The 22,586-nt window shown below is 44.1% G+C and overlaps 1 protein-coding gene across 3 annotated transcripts in view; it reads left to right on the forward strand.

Moving 5' to 3' along the window:
• Positions 1-22,586, forward strand: part of LOC147693577 (solute carrier organic anion transporter family member 2B1-like) — a 617,951-nt gene that overhangs the window by 430,853 nt on the left and 164,512 nt on the right. For all 3 annotated transcript variants that reach the window (XM_086933807.1, XM_086933808.1, XM_086933809.1), the window contains exon 8: positions 11,468-11,579. In XM_086933807.1, the coding sequence (XP_086789933.1) occupies positions 11,468-11,579 (112 nt within the window). The remainder of the gene's footprint in view (positions 1-11,467; positions 11,580-22,586) is intronic.

The following is a 22,586-nucleotide window of genomic DNA, read 5'->3' on the forward strand; positions in this document are numbered from 1 at the left end:
GATTTTGCCTTCTTCAGATGCTGGTAACCGCCAGGTGACGCCTTCTCCCTCTTTAGAAACTCCTTGGACGCTCCCATAGGTGAGAGATCAGCTGATCCTGTTGTAGTTCGGGCAGAGGCATTACAATGTCCAACCACCTCTCCCAGCATGCACCTGATGTAGTCCGTGTGGCAGCCGGATCATGCTCGTGTGAGCGCTGTGTGTCCAGCAAAAGAGGGGCCGTGTTGTGGCAGGCGAGCCCGTATTTCATGTGCCCAGGGCTCCCTCCGGTCCCCAACGCCTCAGCCTCCAAAATAGAACAAGTCGGACCGTGAAGCAGGAGGGATTCAACCCGCCTCCCCGTGTAGTCACGGTCTGCCACTGGCAGCGGCCACTGAGCCTGCTCGTTCCTGGGGCGGTATAGGGAACTATTTATACCTCGATTCCACAACAGTTTCTTTGCCAGCAATGTCCCTGGACTCTTGTAAGACGGATCCTAGTACTGCGTTCCTGGCAGACGCAGAAAATATCGCCACTTGACCACTTGCATACGAAGTAATCCTAGGACACAACGGGGTAAGTTTCAGGAGCCCTTTATTCACTGCAGTATACAGCATAATGCATTTCGGCGATTTTGCCTTCTTCAGATGCTGGTAACCGCCAGGTGACGCCTTCTCCATCTTTAGAAACTCCTTGGACGCTCCCATAGGTGGGAGATCAGCTGATCCTATTGTTGTTCGGGCAGAGGCATTACAATGTCCAGCCACCTCTCCCAGCATGCACCACATATAGTCTGTGTGGCAGCCGGATCATGCTCGTGTGAGCACTGTGTGTCCAGCAAAAGAGGGGCCGTGTTGTGGCAGGCGAGCCCGTATTTCATGTGCCCAGGGCTCCCTCCGGTCCCCAACGCCTCAGCCTACAAAATAGAACAAGTCGGACCGTGAAGCGGGAGGGATTCAACCCGCCTCCCCGTGTAGTCACGGTCTGCCACTGGCAGCGGCCACTGAGCCTGCTCGTTCCTGGGGCGGTACAGGGAACTATCGATACCTCGATTCCACAACAGTTTCTTTGCCAGCAATGTCCCTGGACTCTTGTAAGATGCCTCCTAGTACTGCGTTCCTGGCAGACGTATAAAATACCGCCACTTGACCACTTGCATACGAAGTAATCCTAGGACACAACGGGGTAAGTTTCAGGAGCCGTTTATTCACTGCAGTATACAGCATAATGCATTTCGGCGATTTTGCCTTCTTCAGATGCTGGTAACCGCCAGGTGACGCCTTCTCCCTCTTTAGAAACTCCTTGGACGCTCCCATAGGTGGGAGATCAGCTGATCCTGTTGTAGTTTGGGCAGAGGCATTACAATGTCCAACCACCTCTCCCAGCATGCACCAGATGTAGTCCGTGTGGCAGCCGGATCATGCTCGTGTGAGCGCTGTGTGTCCAGCAAAAGAGGGGCCGTGTTGTGGCAGGCGAGCCCGTATTTCATGTGCCCAGGGCTCCCTCCGGTCCCCAACGCCTCAGCCTCCAAAATAGAACAAGTCGGACCGTGAAGCGGGAGGGATTCAACCCGCCTCCCCGTGTAGTCACGGTCTGCCACTGGCAGCGGCCACTGAGCCTGCTCGTTACTGGGGCGGTACAGGGAACTATCAATACCTCGATTCCACAACAGTTTCTTTGCCAGCAATGTCCCTGGACTCTTGTAAGACGGGTCCTAGTACTGCGTTCCTGGCAGACGCAGAAAATATCGCCACTTGACCACCTGCATACGAAGTAATCCTAGGACACATCGGGGTAAGTTTCAGGAGCCCTTTATTCACTGCAGTATACAGCATAATGCATTTCGGCGATTTTGCCTTCTTCAGATGCTGGTAACCGCCAGGTGACGCCTTCTCCCTCTTTAGAAACTCCTTGGATGCTCCCATAGGTGGGAGATCAGCTGATCCTGTTGTAGTTCGGGCAGAGGCATTACAATGTCCAACCACCTCTCCCAGCATGCACCAGATGTAGTCCGTGTGGCAGCCGGATCATGCTCGTGTGAGCGCTGTGTGTCCAGCAAAAGAGGGGCCGTGTTATTGCAGGCGAGCCTGTATTTCATGTGCCCAGGGCTCCCTCCGGTCCCCAACGCCTCAGCCTCCAAAATAGAACAAGTCAGATCGTGAAGCGGGAGGGATACAACCTGCCTCCCGGTGTAGTCACGGTCTGCCACTGGCAGCGGCCACTGAGCCTGCTCGTTCCTGGGGCGGTACAGGGAACTATCGATACCTCGATTCCACAACAGTTTCTTTGCCAGCAATGTCCCTGGACTCTTGTAAGACGGGTCCTAGTACTGAGTTCACAGACGCAGAAAATATCACCACTTGACCACTTGCATACGAAGTATTCCTAGGACACAACGGGGTAAGTTTCAGGAGCCCTTTATTCACTGTAGTATACAGCTTAAAGCATTTCGGCGATTTTGCCTTCTTCAGATGCTGGTAACCGCCAGGTGACGCCTTCTCCCTCTTTAGAAACTCCTTGGACGCTCCCATAGGTGGGAGATCAGCTGATCCTGTTGTAGTTCGCGCAGAGGCATTACATTGTCCAACCACCTCTCCCAGCATGCACCTGATGTAGTCCGTGTGGCAGCCGGATCATGCTCGTGTGAACGCTGTGTGTCCAGCAAAAGAGGGGCCGTGTTGTGGCAGGCGAGCCCGTATTTCATGTGCCCAGGGCTCCCTCCGGTCCCCAACGCCTCAGCCTCCAAAATAGAACAAGTCGGACCGTGAAGCGGGAGGGATTCAACCCGCCTCCCCGTGTAGTCACGGTCTGCCACTGGCAGCAGCCACTGAGCCTGCTCGTTCCTGGGGCGGTACAAGGAACTATCGATACCTCGATTCCACAACAGTTTCTTTGCCAGCAATGTCCCTGGACTCTTGTAAGACGGATCCTAGTACTGCGTTCCTGGCAGACGCAGAAAATATCGCCACTTGACCACTTGCATACAAAGTAATCCTAGGACACAACGGGGTAAGTTTCAGGAGCCCTTTATTCACTGCAGTATACAGCATAATGCATTTCGGCGATTTTGCCTTCTTCAGGTGCTGGTAACCGCCAGGTGACGCCTTCTCCCTCTTTAGAAACTCCTTGGACGCTCCCATAGGTGAGAGATCAGCTGATCCTGTTGTAGTTCGGGCAGAGGCATTACAATGTCCAACCACCTCTCCCAGCATGCACCTGATGTAGTCCGTGTGGCAGCCGGATCATGCTCGTGTGAGCGCTGTGTGTCCAGCAAAAGAGGGGCCGTGTTGTGGCAGGCGAGCCCGTATTTCATGTGCCCAGGGCTCCCTCCGGTCCCCAACGCCTCAGCCTCCAAAATAGAACAAGTCGGACCGTCAAGCAGGAGGGATTCAACCCGCCTCCCTGTGTAGTCACGGTCTGCCACTGGCAGCGGCCACTGAGCCTGCTCGTTCCTGGGGCGGTATAGGGAACTATTTATACCTCGATTCCACAACAGTTTCTTTGCCAGCAATGTCCCTGGACTCTTGTAAGACGGATCCTAGTACTGCGTTCCTGGCAGACGCAGAAAATATCGCCACTTGACCACTTGCATACGAAGTAATCCTAGGACACAACGGGGTAAGTTTCAGGAGCCCTTTATTCACTGCAGTATACAGCATAATGCATTTCGGCGATTTTGCCTTCTTCAGATGCTGGTAACCGCCAGGTGACGCCTTCTCCATCTTTAGAAACTCCTTGGACGCTCCCATAGGTGGGAGATCAGCTGATCCTATTGTTGTTCGGGCAGAGGCATTACAATGTCCAGCCACCTCTCCCAGCATGCACCACATATAGTCTGTGTGGCAGCCGGATCATGCTCGTGTGAGCACTGTGTGTCCAGCAAAAGAGGGGCCGTGTTGTGGCAGGCGAGCCCGTATTTCATGTGCCCAGGGCTCCCTCCGGTCCCCAACGCCTCAGCCTACAAAATAGAACAAGTCGGACCGTGAAGCGGGAGGGATTCAACCCGCCTCCCCGTGTAGTCATGGTCTGCCACTGGCAGCGGCCACTGAGCCTGCTCGTTCCTGGGGCGGTACAGGGAACTATCGATACCTCGATTCCACAACAGTTTCTTTGCCAGCAATGTCCCTGGACTCTTGTAAGACGCCTCCTAGTACTGGGTTCCTGGCAGACGTATAAAATACCGCCACTTGACCACTTGCATACGAAGTAATCCTAGGACACAACGGGGTAAGTTTCAGGAGCCCTTTATTCACTGCAGTATACAGCATAATGCATCTCGGCGATTTTGCCTTCTTCAGATGCTGGTAACCGCCAGGTGACGCCTTCTCCCTCTTTAGAAACTCCTTGGACGCTCCCATAGGTGGGAGATCAGCTGATCCTGTTGTAGTTCGGGCAGAGGCATTACAATGTCCGACCACCTCTCCCAGCATGCACCAGATGTAGTCCGTGTGGCAGCCGGATCATGCTCGTGTGAGCGCTGTGTGTCCAGCAAAAGAGGGGCCGTGTTGTGGCAGGCGAGCCCGTATTTCATGTGCCCAGGGCTCCCTCCTGTCCTAAACGCCTCAGCCTCCAAAATAGAACAAGTCGGACAGTGAAGCGGGAGGGATTCAATCCGCCTCCCCGTGTAGTCACGGTCTGCCACTGGCAGCAGCCACTGAGCCTGCTCGTTCCTGGGGCGGTACAGGGAACTATTTATACCTCGATTCCATAACAGTTTCTTTGCCAGCAATGTCCCTGGACTCTTGCAAGACGGGTCCTAGTACTGCGTTCCTGGCAGACGCAGAAAATATCGCCACTTGACCACTTGCATACGAAGTAATCCTAGGACACAACGGGGTTAATTTCAGGAGCCCTTTATTCACTGCAGTATACAGCATAATGCATTTCGGCGATTTTGCCTTCTTCAGATGCTGGTAACCGCCAGGTGACGCCTTCTCTCTCTTTAGAAACTCCTTGGACGCTCCCATAGGTGGGAGATCAGCTGATCCTATTGTTGTTCGGGCAGAGGCATTACAATGTCCAACCACCTCTCCCAGCATGCACCAGATGTAGTCCTTGTGGCAGCCGGATCATGCTCGTGTGAGCACTGTGTGTCCAGCAAAAGAGGGGCCGTGTTGTGGCAGGCGAGCCCGTATTTCATGTGCCCAGGGCTCCCTCCGGTCCCCAACGCCTCAGCCTACAAAATAGAACAAAATAGAACTACACCAGATGTAGTCCATGTGGCAGCCGTATCATGCTCGTGTGAGCATAGTATTAATAAAAAATATACAATATATTTACCATAGGATAGCAAGAGGGTTAAATTTACTATTACCACTCCAGTGACTGCAACAGTAGAAAAAACATTGGATAGCGTTGCAGTAAAAGATTACTATTCCCATTCCAGTGAGTGCAACAGTAGGGAAAGCGTTGGATAGCGGGAGGGTAAAAATTACTATTCGCACTCCAGAGAGTGCAACAGTAGGGAAAGCGTTGGAAAGCGTAGGGGTAAAAATTACTATTCCCACTCCAGTGAGTGCAACAGTAAGGAAAGCGTTGGATAGCGTATGGATAAAAGTTACTATTCCCACTCCAGTGAGTGCAACAGTAGGGAAAGCGTTGGATAGCGTAGGGATAAAACTTACTATTCCCACTCCAGTGAGTGCAACAGTAGGGAAAGCGTTGGATAGCGGGAGTGTAAAAATTACTATTCCCACTTCAGAAAGTGCGACAGTAGGGAAAGCGTTGGATAGCGAGAGGGTAAAAATTACTATTCACACTCCAGTGAGTGCAACAGTAGAGAAAGCGTTGGATAGCGGATGGGTAAAAATGACTATTCCCACTCCAGTGAGCGCAACAGTAGGGAAAGCGTTGGATAGCAGGAGGGTAAAAATTACTATTCCCATTCCAGAAAGTGCAACAGTAGGGAAAGCATTGGATAGCGTAGGGGTAAAAATTAGTGTTCCCACTCCAGTGAGTGCAATAGTAGCGAAAGCGTTGGATAGCGTAGGGGTAAAAATTACTATTCCCAATCTAGAGAGTTCAACAGTAGGGAAAGCTTTGGATAGCGTAGGTATAACATTTACTATTCCCACTCCAGCGAGTGCAACAGTAGGGAAAGCAATTGGATAGCGAGAGGGTAAAAATTGCTATTCACACTCCAGTGAGTGCAACAGTAGAGAAAGCGTTGGATAGCGTAGGGGTAAAAATTACTTTTCCCACTCCAGTGAGTGCAACAGTAGGGAAAGTGTTGGATAGCGGAAGGGTAAAAATTACTATTCCCACTCCAGAGAGTGCAACAGTAGGGAAAGCGTTGGATAGCATAGGGGTAAACATTACTATTCCAACTCCAGAGAGTGCAACAGTAAGAAAAGCGTTGGATAGCAGGAGGGTAAAAATTACTATTCCCGCTCCAGAAAGTGCAACAGTAGGGAAAGCGTTGGATAGGCTAGGGGTAAAAATTACTATTCCCACTCCAGTGAGTGCAACAGTAGGGAAAGCGTTGGATAGCATAGGAGTAAAAATTACTATTCCCACTCCAATGAGTGCAATAGTAGGTAAAGCGTTGGATAGCGGGAGGGAAAAAATTACTATTCCAACTCCAGAGAGTGCAACAGTAGGGAAACCATTGGATAGCGTAGGGGTAAAAATTACTATTCCCAATCTAGAGAGTTCAACAGTAGGGAAAGCTTTGGATAGCGTAGGCATAACATTTACTATTCCCACTCCAGCGAGTGCAACAGTAGGGAAAGCATTGGATACCAGGAAGGTAAAAATTACTATTCCCACTCCAGAGAGTGCATAGAGATAAAAGTTACTATTCCCACTCCAGAGAGTGCAACAGTAGGGAAAGCGTAGGATAGCGTAGGGGTAAAAATTACTATTCCCACTCCAAAGAGTGCAACAGTAGGAAAAGTGTTGGATAGCGTAGGGGTAAAAATTACTATTCCCACTCCAATGAGTGCAACAGTAGGGAAAGCGTTGGATAGCAGGAGGGTAAAAACTACTATTCCCCCTCCAGTGAGTGCAACAGTAGGGAAAGTAAATACTTCATGCATAAATAAAAATAAAATAAATATTGATACCAATTACAAAAATAATTAAAATAATTAACACTTGTATATAATATGTTAATTAATCAATTAAAAATACAAATAAAAATTAAATATTAAAAATAATTACCTACTAATACAAATTATTTAGCAATTAACAATAAATTAATTAACAATTAAAAAAGAATTAAAAATTAGATAAAAATAAAGAATTAAAAAATTATACATGTTATGGTTAGTACTACAACTCTTAACTCGCACATCAGTCATGCAAACAAGTGCTTACTCTTTATTCACTCTTGCATGTTCTTTTTCAAATCTGCTTTCTCCCTTTGTCACTGTTTTCCTATTTTTCTCTACCTGAAATGCCGGGCCCCAAAAATGAGTACTGCTTTTACCCTAGGTCTTAATTTATCATTTGCCAACTAATGATGAGCACAATTAAGGCATGACTCTCTTCTATGAAACACCTCATTTAATATAGAACAAATCGGGGTAATTTAAAATGGTGACTTTCCAAAGAAGAAATAATTGTTAAAATCTGATTGTATAAAATGTTGGCCAGTGTAAACCAATAATTACATGTATTTTATTTTATTTTATTGTTTCGTATTTAGGACCGCCTGCCTACAAGGTGGCAGTCCCACAGTACGAATTACAATGCGACCGCCACCCACTGCCTATGTTTTGCATTGTGGCGGTTGATGCTAACTGGAGCACCCACCACAATGCAAAAAAAAGGACACTTTCCATATCCCTGCACTACATGGCAGGCACCATGAGGTGCCTGCAACATCATGCAGGGATATGTAGAGGGGCACAATAGGTGCCTCCTAGGTCCCGTGTCTGGGTGCCAGGGCATAAGGGGGGGCCCACTGCAGGCTCCCAAAGTCCCTTTCCACCTGCCTTTTCATAGTGGGTAATCCTTGTAGTGACTACGAGCCCCTCCACTGCACCTGCAGGCTCAAGGATGCATGGCGCCCGCCATTATAATATGGCGGGTGGTAAAGTTACGGGAGATCTGTCCGTGACAGTCTCTCCACCATTGTAATCAGCCCCTTAGTGTTTTTCCTCTGTTCAAATGCATGTGAAAACAGCTAGGAGAATTTAAATAATTGCTGTACTACATACCCGTAATCCATTACCCACAATCCTTTTCTATTATAGCTGAAACTCTGAATACATTGTTCACTAATTATATTGCTTATCCATTCAATGATAATGTTTGTGTCTATTTATATTTCAAATGGGTTCTTCTACATTTCTAAGCTAAATATTTTTCCTTGCTTCAGTAACACAAACGAACTTCTAAAATAACTACACTGTGAGTGACCTTGAAATGCTATACATCCTTATATATATGGTCAATGACGCAGAATCAGACATGCATGGGTGGCACCCCAGATCAATGTAAAATGTGTGGGAACAATTGTTTTAGATGCTCTAGGGACTATATTGGCTATTTAAGGTAGGTGGTGGTCATGGCCCTGCCTTCTTGTTAGGCTGTGGAGGCCACTTCATGATTGTGTGCATGTGGGGGGCGAGGGAGGAGGGATATCAAAGCAGATACATCTGGACAGGGACAGTTTAACCTCTTAATGTACACCTCCTTCTGAGGTGGACTCAAAGCTAAAGAGGCAAAATGTGATAGCTCACGATGACTGATGACTGGTTGCTCTGTTGGTAGATCAAAAATGTGAATAATACTGCAACGTAGCAATGGCTGAAGTGGGTTGACCTGTGTTGCAGTGGAAGCTTTCTTTTTCAGTCACTATTCTGGGCCCATGAATGATTATATAATTTAGTCACTGAATTAAGGTTGTATACTTTACTCCCAGAGGCATTGGTCCACAGATGAACCTTCCTTCGGCCTAGTGAGGGGCGAGAAATCAGGATGTACAGCTGGTGGCCACCCAATGAGAACAAATAATTGGTAGCTAACTCACAAGTTAGAGATAATGTTCAAGTACACTCCCCTTAAAACCATGCTATAAAAATAGAGTATTGTAATTGGAAGACCCAACCTTCTAAAGAAGCTCAATAAATCCAGGATGATACTAACCAAGAGCTCTGCAGTGGCTACACAGTATATTAGTAACAGAACCTGATGTTATGAAAATAACCTATGACTCTCCCTAGCATGCATTTAGAAATCAACATCTCCTAAGCACAGTTTCTATGGGTAGAACATTTGCACAATATAAAAATACTCAGATAAGTTAGATAATTTGGTTATTGTATAATATTATATATTATATGCCAAATCAATGTATATAAGTAATATTTTAAAGAGGATGGTTACGTTTAAAGATTCATTCCACCAACAAAGGCCGAAGGATGGTTTAAAACAGTTCTCATAGCAGGAGCAAAGGAATCAAGTTAAAGTTCACTAAGGGAAGGTCCATGAGTATGATCAACGGGGAATGGGGCAGCAATCAGGAAAGTTGAGGTCTGGTCTCTCACCAGAGAGCGCCAAACATTCCAGCAGGTAAGTGTGTTAGGAAAGCAAAAGCATGGAAAGGTAATCAGATAGGCTTTTGGCAATGAAAGATTCCAATCATTCTGCTAAGAAGAGCAGTAGATGTGCCTAAAAGGAGAGGGGTGCCCATTCCTTCATTCACTATGTATAGTTCAAATCGTTCATTTGTGACATCAGTAGTCACCATACAATGGTCTGATGGTCACGTGACCATTCTTCTGTACACAGGTCTAAATTTGATACTCCAGCATATTTTCCCATGTTGCTCATGAGAAATAACTGTCCATTCTGTCCTCACAGGTTAGTTTACAAAGAGCTTATATACTGTGTTGCTCTTCATGGGTTTAGTCAAAAGGCCGAGCTCTCACCTATTCATTCCCAATGAAATACTGGTAGAGGGTCTTATTGATTAAAGATTGTTGCATAAACAGAACAGATAAATAAACATTTGCGGAAACATAGTAAAGTCCATTACACCAGGATAGAAAATAATGCAGACTAGGGAAAAAGGCAATTCAATGCATTTAAAGTTAGCATTTCTTATTTAGTAAAATAAACTCATGATTAATGTCAAGCATTATGAAATAAATCAAGCATCTCATATAGAGAAATAATTGCAGCGTTGTCAGTGATTATTGCATAGAAATGTCTAAACCTGAATATGCCCTACTACTAGAACTTTTCAGTGCATACGTGTAAAGCATTCTTAAAAATCATTATAATAAAATTGATTGAATGAATCCCCAACCTCAGTTCGATTTAACATTTACCCTCAATGTGCAATGGAGATTCTTATTAACAAGGTTTAGATTGGATATTCTGCATTTTTTGCTTGCTTTCCCGAAACAAGGGGTTTGGTGTGAGAGGCTGCCCCCTTGTCCATGTAATAACAGGGTCAGCCAAAGCACCATACACGTGGTCCTCTTTTGCTCCTTATACCAAGAGCCAAGAATTCGGTTTATTAAACCAATTCTGAAGGGGCGGCAACCTTGTACTTATAAGGAAGGGTATGATTACCTGTCATCACTATCTCCCGTTGAAATCTGCTGTGCCATGTTAAATTTTATCAGAGTTTCGCTAAAGATTAGGAAGGGCTATGGCTAGTACCAATATGTATATAATGTTCTCTGTCCAAAAATTGTGCATTCATATTTTTTATAATGGTCCTTTATTATGTCTTTTATAAACTATGGAAAATTGTGTACTTAAAATGCTCTTTCCTTTTTATGATGTACGATGGTTTGTATGTTCAGTACTTTTATGATCCATTTTATGAATCGAATAAAGTTTTGAAATGTAATGATTGAATGAATCTAAGACTCTAATGTTATCAATCATTGTTATTAAGATAACATATTGCATAAAGATTTTGCCCCACCTTTGATTGTTATAGTGCATTACAATTAAAGGTACAGGGCACGATTCACAGAACTAACTTAAGACAAAATCCTAAACTTACTACTTTTGGTATTCACAGAAGGCATTTAGTAGTAGTTAAGTTAGGATTTTGTCTTTAGTTTAACTTAAGACAAACTTAAGACAGACTTAAGACAGACTTAATTTAGGATTTTGTCTTAAATTTGTCTTAAGTCAAACTTAAGACAAAATCCTAACTTTACTAAATCTATATTTGTGAAGAAAAATGCTATTTGTAGCTTAAATTGAGGAAAAGTTACTAAAAACATAGTAATGTATTCTCGTGCAGTGGAAGGCCTGTCGTAAAAGTTGACTTGTCATCTTCCAGTTGCTGTTTACTGCATTTTGTTGTTAAACAGGTACTAATGAATTGACATTTGCTGAGACAGTGTTGCCATGAAAACTAATGACATAATAATGGATTATTACTATCACAAAATCTACTGTTATACTGTATAATTCTCAGTCACCGTGCTCTTCAGTAAGGATTAGTACATGTATCTTGTTTGATTACCTGATGAACTCACTTATATTTCTACTGATTGATCAATTTGTATTTCAGGAACAAAAAATGGACAAGGAAACCGACGACAAACCAAGGACTGACCTGATTAGTGAATGCAAACCTAATCCTAAAATACATCAGTATCTTTCATTGATGGGTTTTATCAAGCGTAAGTGTATATGTACAAAAGGTTACATACAAGTTTCTTTTGCTTGTGCAAAGCTTTTCTGTGCAATGCAAGATAATATTCATTGCACTGAGCTAATGTTTCCTCTCATTGAAGCTAGGCAAGTTGGAATATGTGTGCATGCTTTTTCTTTGTACATTTGCTCTTTGCAGAGCTAATGTATGCACAAAGGTAAATATATATATTTCTTCAGAAAGTTTCCATTTACTCAGTTTTTCTTTGCCACACAGAATGCATGGGGAAGGCAGTAGCCGTTTACAAAGTATAACTGATGCAGAATCATTTTTTGATGTTAATTAAGGATAAATGCCACTTACATTTTTCTAAAAGTCTTTTTATAACACAAATATTGCTACATAGCACCATGACATGCAGGGAGGGGGGTAAAGGTGCGAGATGCGATGGTAAGCATTGCAGGATGAAACTTGGAGGAAGAGGTGTGTAGTTAGGTTTCTTTCGGACAGAGCTGTTGCACATGCTGGGGTCATTTTACAGATTCAGAAGGAGAGAGCTCCAAAGGAAGGATCCTTTATGGGGAAGACACTATTTCCAAACTTTGTAATTTTAAATGTCACTGTAAGAGAGGGAAGTGGGATGCTAACCTTTGGCATCTGTTTGGTCAGTATGGGGGGGTGGTATAGTTTCGATAGGTAGTCCGGGCTGTGCTGCGTCTGACAGAGGGTCTGTAAGCAATCCTTTGCTTGATTGGCAGCCATTGGAATGATTTCTAAGTTGTGCTGATGTGGTGCATGTATTTTAATCCATAGATTAGTCCTGCTGCAAAGTCTTGCGCTCCTTGTAGCTTGCATCTTGATTTTCAAATAGGCGAATTACAAAACTTACACAAACGTTTGCAAAGGTGTAACTCCCTGCCCCTAAAAACACACCTTTCCAATGTCACTGTCCTGATGTCAGTCCGTGCCTTGCTGCTACAAATTCAGTCCTTTGGCTGTGGGGATTATTATAGAGGTGGTTAGTGTAGGGTAAAGATGGCAGAGAAAGTGATCAGTGTAGTCTATTGCTGCAACCTAGCATCAAATGTAAGCTTAATTGTGTTCTCTGATGAACTTTTCTTTGCTTTTTTAGAGCCAGGCATTTCATTGCGCTGGTCAGATTGTGTGTTATTTGTGTAATTTTGCCAAGGTTTATGCCCCACAGACAATGAAGGTTAGAGGTTCATTCTGTGTGGTGCCTTTGGTAAAAGTTTCAAGGACAGGAGACATTTTTTTTAATTATATCTATCTCAGTCTTTCATTTATTGGGCTGTCTGAGGTTCATTGAAAACAACTGGGAGACACGGCACACAGACCATGGGCTACTGCCAAATTATTTTGGTTACAGGGTTAAGCAGAATGCTTTTTATAAAAATATACATAATGTATCTTTTTACTTAAAGCATTTTGGGGGTTTTCTTAGCAATAAGACATGGAATACTGTTCCAGGAAGAGTTAAGGGGTCATGTTATAAACATTTTTCTTCATTGTGCCAGAGCTAATTCAGATTTTAAATCCTTGTTCATAAAATTGTTAGATTTTCAACCAGTCTTCTTTTAATGATGGAGTCATTTTAAGATGTATTTTGGTGGGGTACCATGCATCCTGTTCAAACTGAACATTCCAGGTTATAGCGGAGTCGCAACAAATCGTTTCATAAGTTGCTTAAAAGTTCTGGAAAGCATTAGGAAAGGGTTTGCAAATTTCTAAGATGATTACAAGCTTTAGTGAAACCTAAAATTTAAAGTCACCAATATAGAGGGATGTTTCAAATAAATATTAGTACATTGCTTGCAACATTAAATTGCAAATAGAAGAGGTATAAGGAGGCATGTCTATGTCAATCAACTTCACCCCTTTTTCAGCATCAAAGAGCAAGACTTAAGCATGGGAAATCCACCCCTGCCCAGGCTTATTTGAAATCCTTTTTTTTGTTGTTGTCCTCATCTCACCTTTAAGCACTATGCAGAGTGTTACAGCCGTTGTTGTGGACGTGGGCTCCCTCCAGCCGACTGCGGATGCTTAGGTCCCCAGACCAACTCCTTGTATTGAAGTTTTAAGGTGTAATCATAGGACTGAGGGACTTCACATTTCAGTATATGCACCGTCTCAGTTCTCTGCCCATGGTGATAAGAGGTTGCCATAGGCTATTTTGGGCATTACCAGCACTGACCAGATCAAGGCGAGCCATCGCAAATGCAGAGTTCAGCCATTTCTTCATTCTTGGGGGGTTGGGATCTTTCCATTTCAGGCAAATTTCCCTGAGCGCTAGTGGGATTAAACACAGTAAGAGTCCTCCATCCCTTGCTGTCAGATCTTTTGTTGATGAGCGGTCGTCAGCAAAAATCTAGAGTCCCATTAGCCATGATGTTTATACCAAAAATCCTGCACAGATAGCCCGCAACCCCCTCCCGAAAAGTTACCAGCTTTGCACATTCAAAAAAACTGTGGATGTCATTTGCTTTAGGGGCCATGCATCTGTAATATTTCGGCTCAGGAGTTGGGGCAAATTTTGCTATTTTAGCTGGAGTATAATAGATACGGTTAGTTACAAAGAAATGGGTTTTTCTTTAGGCTAGCAGATTTTCGTATATTTATATAGTAGATTTAAAGAAGGCTCTAATAACTCCTCTATTATAGATTCAAAGGGAGATTGTCTCTACACCAAAGCCTGAGATGGAATATCCTTGTCATCAGCTTCAACCAATATCTTGTACCAAATTGATACCTCTCTCTTAATCCGGTGATCTGACATAAAGAGGTGCTCAGTGTCACAATCACCCATTATACCCCCGCTCCCTGCCTCGAACCAGGATTTCAGTTGTAGAAATTTGAATCTGGGGAACCCAGGGCCTGTCTTCACTTCCAGTGCTTCCCACGGATGCATCCCATAAATGTCCTCAGATCTGACCAAACGGAAACTCCTGCCTCCCTAATAGGTGCAGCCAGACCATCTTTAAGGCAAAGAGGAGTCCCCGGGGAGTCCCCAATGGGGGTGTGGTTAGAATAGTACCCTATCTTGCACCTAGTCCTTACTTTGCACCAGATTTCTAGTGCATTCTTCAGAACCTTCAGGCGCACTTTCCTAAAAAAAATTGTGCTCCAAATTTATAAAGAAGCCCTTCTGTGTTGCCCCCTTCAACATTGCTTGTCAGCTCTCTGAGAAGAAACCCCCAAGATGAAGTAATAAGTTTCATTAGAAGCATACTGATGGCTTTAAATTGGAATGCCACCAGGTGAAGTTATAGGTTTCGTTAGAAGCATTGTGATGGCTTTTAATTGGAATGCCACCAGGTGGCTTATTTGAAATCCTGAAATACACCTAAGATTTAAAGTAATCAATATAGGAGTATGTTTCAAAGAAAGAAGAGTATGTTGCTTGCAACATTAAAATACAAATAGGAGAGGTATACCGTAGACAGTCTATGTCGATCAACTTCACCCCTTTTCAGCATCAAACAGCAAGGCGTAAGCATGGGAAATCCACATCTGCCCAGGCGTATTTGAAATCCTGGAATACATTTCTGGGTAGCTACAGAAAGTCCCAGGCAAATATACAGAAATCTGCACAGTCCTTGATTTTCATGGTAACTCCTACAGGACATCATTTATTCCTGCTATTTTTAGGACGAGCCTAGGCAGCACTCATGCGCTGTCTGCAAGACCTGTTGTTATCTCCTTGTTAGACCTGGCACTTCTTGGTGTGATTACCCCTGACTTTTTGCCTCTACCGCCCCTATTTTTTGACTAACTTAGATGCTTTGGACACTTTGCCACTGCTAAACAGTGTCAAAGTGTAAGTGCTCCCTGTATGAAGTAATGGAAATTGGTTGTGCATGACTGGTAATTTTTGCCTTACTAGTAAAGTCCCAAGTACAGTGCACTATGTAGGCTAGGGGTGGTAATACAAATGCTACTAGTGGGCCTGCAGCACTATTTGTGCCACCCACACAAGTAGCTTTAAAAAGGGAACTCAGGCCTGCCATTGCAGGGCCTGCTAGCAATTTGTTAAACTGCCATGTTGTTCTGTCAAGTGCACTCACTTGCCAGACCTTACCTTTCCTTTTCTATACACATCAGACACCCCTATGGTAGGTCTGGGGTACCCCCTGGTGATTGAAGCCTGAGTGTATTACGCATTATTCAATTTCTGCAGAATGGAGCACCTGACTGTCGTATTACACATTGCATCATTTCTGCATAACGAAGTACCTGATTAGAGTATTACGCACTGCATTATTCCTGCATAACGATCTACCTGATTAGTGTATGATTCATGGCATTTTTATCTTCATAATGGACTACCTGAGTGTCATATGACGCATTGACTTGTTTCTGAATAACAAACTACCTAAATAATGTATTGCGCATTAAATTCTTCCTGCATAACAAATCAACTTATGAGTGTAAGGCATTGCCTTATTTTTGCAGAATGACATATCTGGTGGTTGTATTATGAACTGCATTATTTCATCTTGCAAAGTGCCTGGTTGTTGCATTACGCATTGCATTCTTTTTATTGCAGAGTGTCTGATTGCTATGTTACGCATTACAGTAATTTTATTTTGCAAAAGTGCTTAATTCTAGCATTACGAACTGTATGACATGATATTAGGAGTACAGGAGTGTCAGGCCTGTCGTCGTTGCTCCTCAGGATTGGATTGATGCTGTAAAGGGGCCCACCTCTAGATCATCCCAAGTCTGGCTATTAGTAACACAGACTATTAAGGAGATCAAGCGGGGGAAAAAGTAGGGAAGTCCGGAGGGGAACAGCTGGGCGGCTGGAGATGGAAACCTGTGAATATATAAAGCAGGGGATCAATGGGAGAGTTACTCTAGACCTAAATTCTCTCTACCAAATATATTATGTTTGTCACCCACCTGAAAGATCATACAGGTATGTTGGAACGAAGAGTGACAGAACAGGCGTCTTCTCAATTCCCAGACAGTTCTGCTTAAATACATAAAGAAGACCATAAATATGCCCCTTCCTGCCCGCCTCTATGGATAGGGTTCAAAAGCACAGTATATGAGGAAGAACGTTTAAACACCTACCCTACTGAGAAATGGAAGAGGACTTGAAGGCCAACAAGAATTCACATAACCTGTCACTCAGTCCAGTGAAAAGAAAACAACATCCCCTCCGATGTGGAGTTCAATATATAGTACAGGTAAGTGCACAAAGCGCCCTAAACGTATCTCAACCACCTAGAATGGGAGTCTTTTAGGGTACTAATCCAAGAACAAAGAACCAAAAGAAAACAGCCCAGCATAAATGAAAGGTTGTTAAGGACTTAGCTCCCCTGCAGATACGTCTCTGCAAGGAAAAGCATGAACCACACTTCTCCACAAGTACAAGGATACTTAGCCTCAGTATCCAACCAGAAAGTAGAACCCAACCAAGTTGGAGATAACGGAAACAGTAGTTTATAATTCAGCAAAATACAAGCACCCCCCTTGATCGGGGAAACCTGAATATGAAGCTCGCCAAACGCGATGTGGGCGCTTCCTAAGCCCCTCCCCAGTAATCCACAAGGTGGTGAAAACAGAGTCCCAAGAATCGGAAATTCAGCAACCGAAACGGGCGCTTCCTAAGCCCCACCTAATATTCCAACGGGTCCAAAGTGCAATCCGGCGTGAGCTTACCTCAGCCTACTGAAGATAGCACCAACCGAAGAACAAGTCACACGAGCCGTCCTACTTGCTCGCCAGGAAGGAATAATCGGCAAGGCGTCTTCCACTACCGCCGTAATATCCCATTTCCTGGTCGCATATCGTCATTCCTACGCGCCGAGCTAGGAATCATGGGAATTGTAGTTTTTCATGCCCGGTACAGATTCGAGCTGCAGGCAGTGATTTACCAGCGGCCGGGGAATCCTGACAGGGAGAATGTTTAGAAGTGCTCATTGACATCACCAGAACTTACAAGGGCTGGCTGGCCTAACAACCGGCCAGGAGAAGTATTACACAACCTCATATGTTGGTTTTATATCATGTGGTCTTATCGTATATCTTTTTACATAAAATTAATAAAACTTGTGTGGAGTCTATTTGTGGTGTCATCATTGGATTATTGTGAGCGTGGTTCGAATACTTTACACATTTGCCTTGAAGATAAGCCTGGCTGCTCGTGCCAAGCTACTGAGGGGGGTGAACTGGGCTTTCTAAGAAGATGACCTTCCTTTCCCTGAGGTTAGAACGCGGGTCCCTACTTGGCCTACCGTACCTACCTCAGCCAACCAGTGATCCCGGGTCTAACACTCCTCTATCAGCTTTTGGCATGGCCCTGAATTGCCAGTTGTTTTTTGTAGTGCCATTTAGAGATACAGGGTTTTAATGATGCATTGGGTCTGATTCTCCCACCTTTGCGCGATTGGGTCCCGCCTAAGTAATTTCACACATTGTTTGCTCTTGTTGGCCATCCCAATAGGTTTGCATTCCTCCTGGTCATCCTGATCTGACTTTTTATTTTGCAGGCAATCAACATCGTTTTAGGCTGTAGGTCATTTCATGGAGCAATGATCTGCTTGGCACCTGCAAAGGGGCAATTTCTGTCCAGTAGGTTTTGAGCTATGCCAATAGCTCTAACTAAAAAAAAAATGATGCCTATTGCATTTCTAATGCTTGTTTCTATTGGGGGTAAGTATGCATGAATAAAGCACAGTTATTTTTAAAGTACTGTGAGAGGCTGAGCAATGTGTTTACGTTCATGTGAACTGTATTAAGGTAGATACATTGCGCGGAGCCCTAACAGTGCACTTCAAAGCAACTTCCTGGGCCAGGAAGTCTGTGAGAAGATTGCCTGCTGGTTCCTCCTGGCAGGCACATCCCACATAGAAGTTCCTCTGCTGGGAAGGTTGCTTTCATGGGCACTAAATAATTAAGTTAATGTAATTACCATTAAGTTAATTACATTGTGTTAGACCTGACAGTCTTAGGGTGGTATTCACCCAACTTGTTGCAAGCTTCCCTCCATTTTCCATTACTCGTTTTTATTGGTTTTCAGACTCTGTGCACTTTACCACTTCTACCCAATGCTAAAGTTTTTATGTTCTGCCCTTCAAGATAGTAACATTGGGCCATACCCTATTGGCATGTTTAAATTACTTATAAGTACCTAGTAAACCGCACTACATGTGCCCAGGGCCTGTAAATTAAATTCCACTATTGGGCCTGCAGCACTTATTGTGCCACCCACATATGTAGACCATTAACCATGTTTCAGGCCTACCATTGCAGGGCTTGTGTGTGCAATTTACTGCCTATGTGACTTGGCATTTAAAATCCTTTCCCAAGCCTTAAAACTCACCTTTTCTTACACTTAAGTCACAACTAAGGGAGGCTCAACGTAACCCGCAGGGTGTTGTGTAAGTAAAATGTAGGACATGTACTTTTAAGCCTTTCATGTCCTGGTACTAACAAAAAGCTACATTCATTTTCAACTCTGTGAGGCCTAACCCTCTCATAGGCTAACATAGGGAATTCCTCCAAAAAAAATGTAAAGCTGTAATTAATAATGAGAAAGGAGCAGCTTTATCATGTTTCATATCTTTTGAAGGGTAATGATATATCCTCTTCACTGGTAAAGTTGGATTTAACATTACTGTTTTAGAAATGGCATTTTTAGAAAGTGAACATTTTGCTGCTCATACTGCTCTGTATACCTTGCAGCCTGTCTCCAATACACTTCTGGACTGGGTGACAGTTACACTTTGTGCATTCACCCCAGAGAGCAACACACCGAGGAGGACTAGGTGTAGCTGAGTACCCATTTTCATATATCTGGATTCTGAAGGCCCTTCTTGGGCAGGGAGGGAGGAAGGTCCCAACACTTACACTTCAATCTGTAGTGTCCTGACTCCACACAAAGGAATTATTGACCCCCCCCCCCCCTGTTAGCCTGGCAGACAGGACTGGGCTAAACAATATATATTCTTGCAATTCAAAACCACTTTTTGTAGTCTTCTCCACTTTAAAGGCACATTTGGGTATAGTAATGGTTCTTTCTACTCCATACATTAGAGACTTCTGGACCTACAACTGAACCTCTGTTAGAAGAACTGCTAAACTGCTCAAAGGACTCTACTTGACTCAACTGTACTGCTGATCTGGAAACCCAGCTTTTCAGTTTGTAACCCTTCTGCCTGCTACTCTCTGACTCTGCTGACCACACAACATGGGATGAGTCTTCAAATATGCCTCCTGAAAGGTCTCATGCACACTCCCACAGGCTACAACCAGCACCCCACTTACACTCACAAAACCCAGCCACAAAATAATGCTCACACATATAAAACACCACCCTAACAACACTCCAGAATCACATGCATGCTCTTCAACACCCACTCACTCACCAAACATTCCATGGCAATATGAAGACCTACTTCATGAACATGCTCCGGGCACACCCTTTCTCTCTGACTCATGGCTAAACGTAACCTCGGCACCAGAGGTTGCTACAGCAATCCCTTCTGGCTACAAGATTGCTAGGCAAAACCATCAGAACAAGTCCAGTGGTGGAGTCATCATCCTATTCAAAGATACCATCAGCTGTCCCACCTACATGAACATTCCACGAGCTACATAGAACAACTCAAAATCAAGATACTCATTACATCCAACTTTTAGCTGGGTGGCAACCTCACGTAAGACCCCTAGGACCCTGCACTCATGTTTCCAACTACATCACAGACTTCGTTATACCCCTCACCATCAACGACAGAGCCTTCATCTTCCTTAAAGATCTTAACTTTCATCTAGAGGGCGGCTGTGACGAAAACTCCATGGCCCTTCTAGAAAACCTCAGAAACCTTAGCCCCATTCAGCATGTTACCGAACTCACCCACGCCGCTGCATACCAGTTGGACCTCCTCAATCAGCAACATTGCAGTCGACAAGCCAGCAACTTTGACCTGGACAGACCACACGCTCATTAGTTTCAGCATACCCCTCCTACACCATTACATACCTACCTCCACTGTAACACCCTGCTTTAGCTGCAAAAGCATTTCAAAGGAGGAGTGGTCTTTGGTAATCTCGTAGCACTGACCTGAGCACACGAGTAACTTGTTGAAGTCCATCAAGAACCTCAACAGCTGGATAACCCTATACACCAACACTGTGGCTCAACTCAAGCATAACTCAACAGCATGAGTCTGACCACATGCCAGCTTGTACAGAGAGGAACTCAGGCTGACAAAACACCACTACAAAAAACTTGAGCGCAAATAGAGAACAAGTCAAGACACAGCAGATAAAGACAACTTTGAATCAGTCCTAAGATGCATCCGCCAGCAGATACAGAACTGCAAGTGCACAGCTCTTGTAGATCACATCAATGACAGCACTAAAAGCAGCATGAAATCTCCCCATCATCAAAGATTTCACTGCGCCTCCTGCCACCTCCAACAGCATCAGCCCATCACAATGCGTTTGCAATAAGCTCTCACAATGCTTCTGTAACAAAATTACCTCCATATATCACAACTTCGACCCTCAAACAGATCCCGTCACGGTGGCGCCTCACCTTACCATCATAGCCTTTGAACGAACCCTGACCTCGTGGCCTGTCGTAACTTCCGTCAAAATTGCTACTACCATAAACACCATCCCTTCAAGGGCTCCATCGAACCCTTGTCAGTAAATGACTCTTATCAATCACCAAAGCACACATTCATCCTCAATTCCCTTCATAGTCTCAGCCACAGTCTTGGACAACTGGAACATGCCACTGTCATGCCCCTGCTAAAGAAACCATTTTCCAAGCCAGTCATGCTTTCTATCTATTGACCCACCCCCCTCCTACCATACCCAGTAAAGATCTTGGAGTAACTAATCAACTGATGCCTCATCCGGCCACCTCAGCAAACACCAGCACCTTTACGCCAGGCAGTCTGTAGTTAGGCCCAACCACAATACAGAAACAACACTCGTCGCTGCCACAGTTGACATCTACATGATCCTTACAAAGGAGAAGGGAAGTCCTTTTTTTCATGGACATTTTTTCATGATATCCTCATCAGTTGCCTACACAAAGTTGGCATCCAAGGGCCCTGTCTATCCTGGATCTGCTCCTTCTTAACCCTTTTGATGCTGATGACGAGCTCAGCTCGTCATGATGCACAGTTGAGCTGTGCTGATGACGAGCTGAGCTTGTCATAAATAAAGTAATAAAGCAATTTCCAGCACAGGGGGGGAAAACGCCTAGCAGCCAAGGTGTTAATGATTAAGACACAAGCTATCAGCCTGGCACCTCACTCCTTGGAAGCCTGCAAACTCATCTATGAAGTGCCTCAAGGCTGATCACTGAGCCCCACTCTTTTCAAAGCATACACAATCCCCCTGGCTATGTCATTCATGCTGTCACGAATAATTCCTCAGGAGCAGTACCCACAATATGACGACCTTCCGGCAACACCGATTCTGTACTTTGCAACAGAAGGTCAGAGTGACGGAGGGAGACCTGAAACAAGATACCATGCAATTAACTGTTTGATGTTAAGTCACTGATGCATAAGGTGGTAAATATCCTTCAATAGAAACTTGTTCTTACCAGTTTGGATTTTTTTTGTTAACTTTGATTTCTAGTACCAGTGTAAAAGCTTCTATTTTGTAGAGACAGATGAAATTACTGTGCTTTCCTCTAGTGGTTTGATTACACTCCTATGAACTTCTAGAGACTCACAGCACCGGTTATAATTCACCTTTCATCAGTTCTTGCTTTTCATGTGTCTTAATATATTGTTTTGTCTGTTTCTTATTTATTGTTCATGCCATGACATAAGACATAGGAATGTTCCAGAATGGTGTCCATAAATAAACAATAATAGTTACAAAAATAAAATAAATAACTTTCATTAGTTAACAGTGCTCTCCAGTGTCTGATTGATTTAGGAACTGAACCCAATGTTGTGATTTTCTCTTTCCTTATGTCAGTACCAGTGCTTTAAATGAGCCGGTACTGTCCGGTATATAGTACCAGCACTTTTTTATTTTG

The sequence above is a fragment of the Lissotriton vulgaris genome, chromosome 8, assembly GCF_964263255.1.
Source record: "Lissotriton vulgaris chromosome 8, aLisVul1.2, whole genome shotgun sequence".
Lineage (NCBI taxonomy): Eukaryota > Metazoa > Chordata > Amphibia > Caudata > Salamandridae > Lissotriton > Lissotriton vulgaris.